The sequence below is a fragment of the Artibeus jamaicensis genome, unplaced genomic scaffold, assembly GCF_021234435.1.
Source record: "Artibeus jamaicensis isolate MK-2021 breed Jamaican fruit bat unplaced genomic scaffold, CSHL_Jam_final contig_241, whole genome shotgun sequence".
In the NCBI taxonomy this organism is placed as follows: Eukaryota; Metazoa; Chordata; class Mammalia; order Chiroptera; family Phyllostomidae; genus Artibeus; species Artibeus jamaicensis.
The window spans coordinates 2,347,083-2,357,556 of NW_026521509.1; the positions used below are offsets into that span (position 1 = coordinate 2,347,083).

The 10,474-nt window shown below is 43.1% G+C and overlaps 1 protein-coding gene across 2 annotated transcripts; it reads left to right on the forward strand.

The window, feature by feature from the left end:
* Positions 1-2,150: 2,150 nt before the first annotated feature.
* On the forward strand, positions 2,151-9,989 carry LOC119050155 (ubiquitin-conjugating enzyme E2-17 kDa-like). 2 transcript variants are annotated; one of them, XM_053662441.1, is made up of 2 exons: positions 2,151-2,167; positions 9,557-9,989. In XM_053662441.1, exons 1-2 carry the CDS (start codon positions 2,151-2,153, stop codon positions 9,987-9,989), a joined length of 450 nt encoding a protein of 149 aa, XP_053518416.1. The 2 variants fall into 2 exon arrangements, with proteins under 2 accessions (XP_053518416.1, XP_037002211.2); XM_037146316.2 differs by lacking the exon at positions 2,151-2,167 and having other exon boundaries at positions 9,540-9,989.
* Positions 9,990-10,474: the final 485 nt, after the last annotated feature.

Genomic DNA, 10,474 nt, shown 5'->3' on the forward strand with positions numbered 1-10,474 from the left:
TTTTTCTCAGGCTGTTCATTATCTGAGTCAGAGTCAGACTCACTCTCACTCTTTTCATGCTCATTTAGAGCGGGCGGCGGGGCAGAAGGCGCTAGATTTTCACAAGTTGCTATTTTTACCGCCACACACAAAGGCTGTTTTTCCTCCTTGGTCGCCTGTTTAGCGAGGCACGCAACCTCATGAGTGGGGTCAAAACTATCTTTTAAAACATTCCAAAGGGGAAAAGCATCTACTGGAACCTTTTCAGGCCCATGAAGGGTATAATAAGTCTTCATATCTTGGCCAAGTGGCTGCCAAGTCTCTGCATTCACTGATCCCTCCTCCGGGAACCAGGGCGCACATTCTTGAACAAAATGAAAAAAATCTCTAAGCTGTCTTCCTGACACACTTACTCCTCTTTTATGGAGCATATGCTTAGTTATATCAATGAATAAATCTCTTTCCTTGGACTCTGCATGTCCCATGATTACTCACCCTTTGCTACCTGGTCTATCTACCAGGGGGTCTGCAGCACCCGGTCGGTGAGAGCCTAGCCTACCCGACAATGATTTAAGGGGTCTTACCTGAGGGTCCCTGTTCGGGCGCCACTTGCCGCGGTCCAGCCGCAGCGGGTCAGGGGGTCCCACAGGTGAGGGCAAGGCGTCGGCGCTGGGTAACAGACGACAACACGCCTCAAGGACAGTGAAGCTCTGTTCCGTTTATTGCAAGTACAAGTAGGTTTTTATATTTTTCATTTCAGATAGTGATTAATATTTGCAGTATAATATGATCATTTGAGCAGAAAAAATCAATACAAAGATAATCAGTAAAAGTACAAAAGTTCCTATAGATTTAGTTAAAGATTATTTTAACTAGGAGAGTCATTAATCAGACAATTAGAAATATCTTATTGTATATTAAAGTTTCTCAGAATTTGGTATAGGGCAAAAGGATACGCTAAATTGAGTAGAGAAAATAGGAGATTTATTATAAGGCTCTTGTGATGTCTAATTTAGCTATCTACTTTTTTTTTGTTTAAAATGTTTTTCTGTGTACTATAAATTCTGACTCCCTAGTGACTGTTTAGTTTGTAATAACTAACTAGCCTTTGTTATTTCTTTGCCTGTCTAGTTGATATATATTCTTATTCAAGGTAAAGGAGGGGCTATTATGTTGCAGGGGGCTTTCAAGGGTACTTCTTTTAAGTTTCTCTAGGAGTTTTTTTATAGACATATTTTGTACTTTGATTCCTTCTAAGAAAGTAGTGAGATCATCTCCTGATTTCCTAGAGTATTCTATCTTATCTTGGGTGTTTTTCCAATGATTGTTATTGATTAAGCTTGAATTCTCAGATTGTTCTGATTGTTTCCTTGTACCTATATTCCCTGACGTTCTAGTATAATATTATTATTCTGTTCATTAAGCCGGGAAAGGTCTAGGCACACTATCTGAATCACTGCCAGGGTATTCATAATGATTAAAGCAAAAAAAGGTCATGATCTCTAAAGCAAGCACAATTACAATAGGTATTGCAAGGCTTTCCATGCCACGTCCACCAGGTTGGAAACTGCTTCCTTGAAGTCTTACACCCCCTCTCAGGACCTTGTCATGGAGAGAGGGATCCAACAGTGGACGCGGCAGTGGACGTGGCATTTCTCCCTATTTTTGGCTGTATCTTTCTTTGTGTTTCTCCTATGCCTATGTTTCAACAACCCTTTTTAGTATATTATATCACCTCCTCACAATGTATTTTAGTTTTTTGTTGTTGAATCATTGTTTGTGTTTTCAAATTTTACTTTTTTATTTTATTTATTTTATTTTAGACAGAGGAGAAGAGAGGGAGATAGGGAGAGAAACATCAGCATGTGGTTGCCTCTCATATGCCCCCTACTGGGGACCTGGCCCACAACTCAGACATGTGCCCTGACTGGGAATTGACAGGAGACCTTTTGGATCGCCCCCCTGACACTCCCTCCACTGAGCCACACCAGCCAGGGCTCATTGTTTGTATTTTATACCAAACTGTTGGTTGAAGATGAGGTCTGTGACTTGTTTATCTTCACCCTCATTACTTGGAATACAGATGAATTAAATGATCGATGAAAGTTTCATTTCTGAAAAAGCAGGTGAAAGGTATATAAGAATTTTTTAATTAAAATAACAGAAACACTATGATGTCATCCATAAAGTTAATATACATTTATGAATAAAGTGCATGATTAAGGAGATTAGCACCTGTTGGAAGAGGCTCCTTCCAAACTGGAACATGACACTTGATGGTTGTTTTGGATTTTACTCCAGCATGCTGATTTTATTCATAATCTTGTTGAAAATTCTACCCAGAGTTTACTATTTTCCTTACCATCTTTTACTTCTCCAAAATACTCTAATATAGCATCTCCTTTTTGACTTAAATGCAAACCAAAATGATTTCACTTGGACTTGACAATGATCAAAATGCTTTCAAATAATAATCTGTTTTGCAGACTACTAACAAGAATCAATGGATGACAGTACATTCTCCATACCTAGGACCCAGGGGAAACTACCAAGTTTTTCTGTCAAAAGAAAAAGAAATTCCTTGGTATTTCAGGATACAAGAAGAATTAAACACTTAACTGCACAATGTGTGTGCTCTTTTATAGTAATGCTTGATGAAAGTAATTTAATTCTGATATACATTGGTGGCTATCTCATTTTCTTCTGTGTGCTTTTGCTTCATCTGGGTAGATGAGAATCACCTTTAGGATCAAGTGAAGATTTGCAATGAAACAATGCTCTTAATTAGATTGAAGGCAGAGCAAACTGTTTCTCAGACAAGTTTTGCATTAACTCCTTAACCTGTTTAGTAGTAGTTTCAATCTGGGAACCATTACAAATGGAAACTCACAAAACCAGCTTTTGAATGTTAACAATGACATCAAATGATCTTTCTTAGCTATCAGGTGTCACATCCTAATTATGTGCCTTGCATGTCAGTGAGGGAAGTCATACCTGTGTGGTTAAGACTATTGCTTCTCCAGGAAAACCTCAAAGCCCAGATCACTATTTCTATAACTCAGCATCTGCTTTATCTGTCCTTGACCTTCAGCAGCATCTCTTCCGCAGCTCCAGGTACACCAGCTTTGTCAATCTACTTGTCTCTTCCCTGGAAGGTGCTTTTAAATGCAAAGGGACATCACCCAGTGAATATTACATGGCATGGTCACTATGGTTCTTTTATCCTTTCAGTTCAACCACCCTTGTAGAAAAATCATCTGACTAAAATTTGAATCTGGAATTTTCTCATATCAGTTCATGGTGGTACACAAGTTTGTGTGTGTGTGCATGTGTGTGTGCATGTGTGTGTATAATTAAAAACAAGCCTCTTGGTAGAATATGTATGCACTCTGAAAATTGTACGTCATTATGTAATGTTACCTATCTTTCAAATGCACACAGATATCTTAAGGTGCTCTTTATGAGAGCTTTTGTACAGCTCAGGCTTTTTCTAAGGGGGAAATGAGTTTCAATTTTCTTCTCATAATCTCTAAATTGACATTCTTGAATATGAAATACCCTAAGCAGAATATACCTGTGCTGTGTTTCACTGTTCACAATAGCAAATAGTAGAATTCTAAGCAATTAAGACAAGATTTTATCTTAATTAAAACTTTATTTCACAGTTAATGGAGGCATTTGTATAGCCACCATGGTTCTAAACAGTTCCTAGGATGGCTTTAAAAAATATTTGCCATAAACAAAATGCACAAATGACAGACAATAGAGTATGTCAATACTTTCAAAGAGCTGTTATTTTTAGTAGCACTTTAAATGGGCAGTTGAATATACTGTTATTCTCTGCTCTGCACCCAACTCCACATAACAATTGGCATACACTCATTTTTCTGAAGCTCTGGCCCCATGCAATGCTAAGACCAGCCCAGGAAATGAGTCTTTTTAGGGATATTTGAAACTACAGAGAACATGGCCGTATTTTGCCACAAATAAGATCTGACAAAAATTACACGCGAGGTTATGCCAAGTCACCATGCAAAGATATATCACATGAAATCTTTAAAGATTTGTTGCTAATTGCCAGATCATGTAATCATTTGTCTATCTGTGTCCCAGTGCCTAGTTATACTTTTGTCTTGGTGCATGTAGTAGGGACTTTATAAATACTGATGATTAAAGTCAGTATTAATACTGATGATTAAAGTCCCTCCCCCTTATAAATGGGCTATGACAAACTTAGTCTTAATCTACACTTTTTCTCATTCTTGATTCTAATAAAGCATTCCTATCACAAGTTTTTTTTTATTATTTCCAGAAGCTTAATCTTGTCTAGTTTAGCCTTCTGTATCCTTATATCCCTTACATGTGGGGGCGACTTTTCCCGCAAGTCCCCCTGTCTACCAAGATGAAAGTGAACCCTTCTAAGACACCATCTGCTTAGGGAGGAGAGGTGGCTGATCCCTCAAAAGGGAAGGGCCTTGAACAGTGGCCAGTTTCTCAGGGGAAAAAGGCCTCAAGCCCCTTCCTCCAGGGGCTTTTATTGGGTTATAGTACACAGGAATATAGGGCTGCAAGGATCAAACAGTAGATAACATTTCAAAGAAATCTGAGGGCTTACTCTGAGTCAGTATCCGCCAGGAAAGGGGGTTTGCAGAAACTTTAGGGTTTCCTGCTTGGACCCTTAACACATGAATGAAAACGCTCTTAGCAGAGCAGGTTTCACAGGTTTTCAGGAATTCTTTGTGATGCCAGATTTTTCCCCCAGGATATGCTCTAGCAAGGCAAGGAGCTGCACCCCTCCCTATCAGGTATTTAGGCTTAAGTGGATTAGAGCCAGGAAGAGCTTCTCCCAGAGGACATGGGGACTCAGGCTATGTCACAAAGCTAGGGGGCAAGAGTCCATCGCTCCCTCTTTGTTGCAGCCCCCCGAGTACTTCCATGATGGCCTCCCACGTGATCAACTCTGGCTTAGGTTGCCCCCTCTGTGAAGGGTCTTACCCGTCATTGACTTCAGACCATGCTTTGGAGGCAGGGAGGAAACTGAGGCAGCATTTGCTACCAGAGACAAGCTTTGACTCCTGTGGATCGCATTCTGGAGGTCACTCGCTCATCCTTAGCCATGGGGGGTAGAGTTATAATTCCTGAAACCAGGCAGAGCAGTCCCCAACACATACATATTACTCTTAATGAGCCTGGTTACTTTCTTGCAGCCTTCATGCTTTTCAGCTAGGTCTTGAATTGGAATATTTCTCTGATCTCCTAGGAAGGATTTATAGGCTATTTTAGATGTTCCTACCTATTTTCTCAGTTTAATAATTATGCCCTACAAGGTAAGAAGACAATGTACTGTAGCGCTACAAGGTGAGCCTAGCCATCATGCTAGCCTGGGGGCTGGCCTGATGTCAGTCAAAGACTTCATTACAACTTGCACTCATTCACTCCTTGCTCCTCCTGCTTGCAGACATTCACTAAGCACCTACTCCTTGTCAGCCATGCTGATGAGTGCTCCAGGGAAGATATAAATGACTAGAATGCTGTTCTTTCTCTCTAGTAGCTCTATCTTAAAGAGACAGACATGTTCACAAATAACTAGAGTATGTACATTTCTATAATAGAGATCTGAAAAAATCCTCTATGACAAGATAAACTTTCACTCTTGGAAGACATGAAAGAAAATTGTGTCCAAGGAAGTTATATTTAGTTTGGCTAAAAAATCAGAATTAGACTTTACTGCATAAGAGTTGGGGAACAGAAATTAGAATAAATTATATTCCAGGAAGAGAAGAGGGAGGGGAGGGTGCAGAGTTTATTTAAAGAAATAATAGCTGAGAACATCCCAAACCTGGGACTTAGACTTCCAAGTTCACAAAGTCAAGAGATCACTTTATTATCTCAATGCTAAAGGACCTTCTCTGATACATATTATAATAAAAATGTCAGTAATCAAGAATAAAAAAGACATTTTAAAACCCAGGGTAAAATTATTGTAATCCATCAAAAACTTCCATGAGGCCGTCAGTGGATTTGTCAATAGACATCATATAGGACAATAGAGTGGACTAACACGGGCAGTGTTGAAATAAACAATAGTGCTCCTTAATAACATTGTACCTGGCAAAGTTATTTTTTAGATTGAAGGAAAACTTTCCTAGACAACGAAAAAATGGAGGAAATTTATCAACACTGCTCCTACATTGCAAAAGAAGGCTGAAAAGAGTTCTTCAGGTGGAAATAAAAAGACCTTAACAGTGACTTGAAAAATAAAAGTATATAAAATACTGGTAAAGGTAAATATTCACCAGATGTAGAAAATTCTAATTATATGAGGCAACTGTTAAGGTCTTTGACCAATTTTATAAACAATTTGTCATGAGATGATATGTTAACCACTTTACTATAGTACAAATATCAAAGAAAAATTATATTAAAATTAATGACATATACATCATAACTCTACTTCAACTTGCAGTAATGAGGTTGTTTGGATACTTACTTGATCTAGAGTCTCTCTCCCCCTGATAATGGAAGCTCAGTGTGAACAGTAACTGCATCTGTCGTTTTACTATAATGTCGTTAACCTGACACACAGATGTATCCAAGAGATGTTTGCTGAATGATCACATACTATGTACGGTTCAAGTGTGTGCTCCACAGGCTCCAGTCTCGGAAAGGGTGGGCGATCATGGTCACCCTTTTCTCCTAAAGAGAATGGACACAGGATGACATGTCCTGACACCCAACCCAGTGAAAAAGGTTGGTCGGTGTTTGTGGCATTCGGTCTCACAAAATAAGTTTCAGGTCTCATCCTCGTGAAAGAAGAGAATTTCAGAAGCTTATCTCAGTGTTTTGCCATGTTGTCTATGCTTTCTGTGGAAAGAGCAAGCCCTAGCTTTCTTTTCCAATTTTGTTACTTTTTTTACAGTTCATTATTATTGTATTTTTCTTTTGCATTACCAGTTATCCCCCATACCCTCTTCGGCCTCCACCCATCCCTTCCCCTGCCCCTCACAATCCCCACACTGTTGCCCAGGTCCCTGAGTTCCTCCTTTTTGCGCAATCCCTCTACCTCCTCACCTCCCCACTCCCACTAGCTGTCAACCTGCTCTCCATCTGAGTCTGTCCCCATTTTCCTTGTTGGTTCAGTTTGTTCATTAGATTCCCCATATGACTGAAATCATATGGTATTCATCTTTGTCTGACTGGCTTATCTCACTGAGCATAGTGCTTTCCATGTCTAGCCACACTGTTACAAAGGGTAAATTCATTTTCTTTTTTACAGCTGAGTGTTTTTCTACTGTGTAAATGTCACACAGTTGTTTTACCCACTCATCTACTGACGGGCATGTGGGCTGCTTCCATATCTTGGCTATTATAAATAGCTCTGCAGTGAACAAAAGGGTGCATATATTCTTTTGAATCAGTATTTCAGGTTTCTTTGGATAAATTCCCAGAGGTGGAATCACTGGGTCCTAACGCAGTTCCATTTTTAATTTTTCGGGAAAACGCTGTCCTGCTTTCCAAAGTGGCTGCACCAACAGTGAAGAAGCTTCTGGCTCTCCACTCCTTCGCCAGCACTTGTGAAGTTTCCACCTATTCAGTCTCCAGGTTTGATCTCTTTTCCAATTTTCTTACAAATGTTCTGTTATTCTAGACAAAGATATTAAAATTTGATACTCACCACAGTAACAAGGGTAGTTTCACTGTTCCCAAGCCTACACATCAGTCCTTGTTTGCTACTGTATAACACAAGAGATGTGGGCACGTTTCTTTCCATGAATGAACATGTTATGATACGCTACTGCAAGACCCATTCAGCCATCTACATTGTCCCTTTTAAAGTCCTGGCAGACAGGGACCTGGCCTTCCCACATGGGCTGACAGGGGAGTTAGATAACTAGCTTGATAGCAGGGAATTTCCATCCTTGAAGAATGTCTGCTATATCATAAATGAAAATGTGGCCTGCTTCCTCTAATGTGATTTCTTGCGAGAATTTAAGAAAGCCTTATTAAATTATTGCTTATTTCCTGCAAAAGAATTGGTATGGGTTACAGCCCAAGCTGTGTCGATGGTGCTTGTTTGGCTGTCCATTGCCACGCATACAAGCCAGCGAAGAGGGCTGCATGTGAATGAGCACCTTTATTAGACGTCCTCGTGAGTGAAAGACATGGTTCTGCAGTTGCACTTGTTACAGGGACCACTACTTGCCCAAATGATTGTGGTTACAAAGAAACATGCACACAGTGCCCAGATATCCTCGGGGGTGACTGGTTTTCTTCCTCCCTTCCCTCCTGCTTTCCCTGTCAGTTTCTGAAAAATGAAATTGGTTCTGGCTGCAGACTGGCTCTTTGAAGGCTTTAATTCTTCATAAAAAGTAAACTTACCAAAATGTTATGAAAAGTTATGTTAGAAGGTGGGAAAGTATGGTACTGCTGTTACATGGACTGAAGTTGAATATGTAGGAGATTGTCTCTCCCAGGAAGCACACAGGCCGCATCTGGGAGTAAAGGGTGGGGACGTGTGAAGCTCACTCTCCAGGGCATCTGTGTCCATAGAAAGAGAGGGAGAGCGAGCTCAGGAGCAAGAATGGCTGGGAGAGAGATTAGCACAAAGCCAGGGGGAAAGCGTTCACGGAGGTGAGTCTGGGTGAGTGAGGGATTCGGGAATTCATGGAACCAATGGCTTCTCTGCATTTGGGTGACTCTCAGTGGGGGAATGCCTGAGACCCAACTAACCAGGGCAGGGCACCCATGCTCTTCCAACCCCTTCATTCCACCCCCCTCCATTGTTATCCGCCCTCAATTCCCCTCCATGGACCCTCCTGCCCCACCAGATACCTGCATTCCTCTTCATGGTCCCTGGCACTCCCCATTCCCCTTCATGGTCCCTCCCACTCTCCACCCCCCATTTCCCTGCATCCCCGCTATTTCAATCCACTCATCTCCATTGTCTTCCACCCCCCCATTCCCTTCCAAGTTCCCTCTCACCCTCTATTTCATCTCATTCAGCCCCTCCCATCTCTCCCGGCCACACCCCCACTGACTTGCTGGCGTTATCAGCTGGCCCCTGTGAAGTCACAGAGCATATCCCCTCCTGCCCCAGGCGCCCAGTGTCTACCACAGGGCCAACGGCAGAAGCAGGCGGCCCACGGGAGCTATCAGTCCTATCACGGGGCAGCGGTGTCCTAAGGGCAGCGAAGCCTTGGGAGCTCAGGCTCTGAGCAGCAGAAGCTCTACGTGAGGACAGGAGACTGGTGGAGCCCACAGTCCACGGTAGAGGAGCTAGTGATGGAGGAGCCAGGGGCCAGTGGCACACAGGTGAGCAGTGGCCCCTCAGGTGCAGCCAAGTCCCGAACTCTCCCTTCCTCACCCCCTCCCTGCCACCATCCCTGTCCCCCACACCCCAGAGCCTGACTCCAGCCTTCTTACCCACACACCAACCTGGGGGTGGCTGCCCCTCTAACCCTGGCCCCATAAGCAATGCCCACCCTAACCCATGGCCCCCCTGACCTGCAGTCTCCCCTTGTCTTTATCAGGATATACGGGTCATCCCCGTTCCCTTGGACCCGTCCAGGGCTCTGAGACGACTGCAGAAGGAACTGAAGGACATCACCAAGGACCCCCCGCCCATGTGCTCTGCAGGGCCTGTGGAGAATGACCTGTTCAAATGGAAGGGGGCCATCATGGGTCCCTCTGACAGCCCGTATGAGGGAGGGGTGTTCTGCCTAAACATACAATTCCCAGGCAATTACCCCTTCAGGCCCCCACAGATTTACTTTACCACCCCAATCTACCACCCCAATATCAACCGGAGAGGCTATATCTGCCTGGATATTCTCAAGTCCCAGTGGTCTCCTGCACTGACTATATCCAAACTCCTGTTGTCCATCAGCTCCATGCTATGTGACCCCAACCCGAATGATGCCTTAGTTCCATCCATTGCCAGAATGTACCTAACAGATAGGGACAACTATAATACCATGGCCCGAGCCTGGACCAAGAAGTATGCCATGTGAATGAGAAGTAAATGATAAACTATCACCTTAATAAAACACCTGGCTGTTGAATAAACTGTCTTTTGACTGCTTTCTGGGAGGTATAGTTTCCCCATCTTTGTGGGCACGTGGTGGACACCTGCCACATCTGGGAGTGTGGAGGGTGTGGAGAGGCAAAGGGTGGGGCAATGTCAGGGGATGGGGAGGCATGGGGGTTGGACACTCGCAACATTGGTGTGTGTTTTGAGGGGCTGAGGGGGACATGGGGGTAGGAAAATCATTGGGGTGTTGGGGTGAGGAAGGCATCGTGCTTGTAGACCTTCCACATCAGGGTGTGTGAAGGGGTGGGGGAAGCTTGGGGTGAGGGAGGTGTGGGGGTTACACAGCTGCCACATTGGGGGGTGTGGAGGGCATGGAGGGAGGCATAGGGTGGGACAAGGTCTCGGGATGGGTGAGTAGGAGAGAGGCCAGTTTTTATGAGCATTTTACTGAATCCCTGCTTCAGG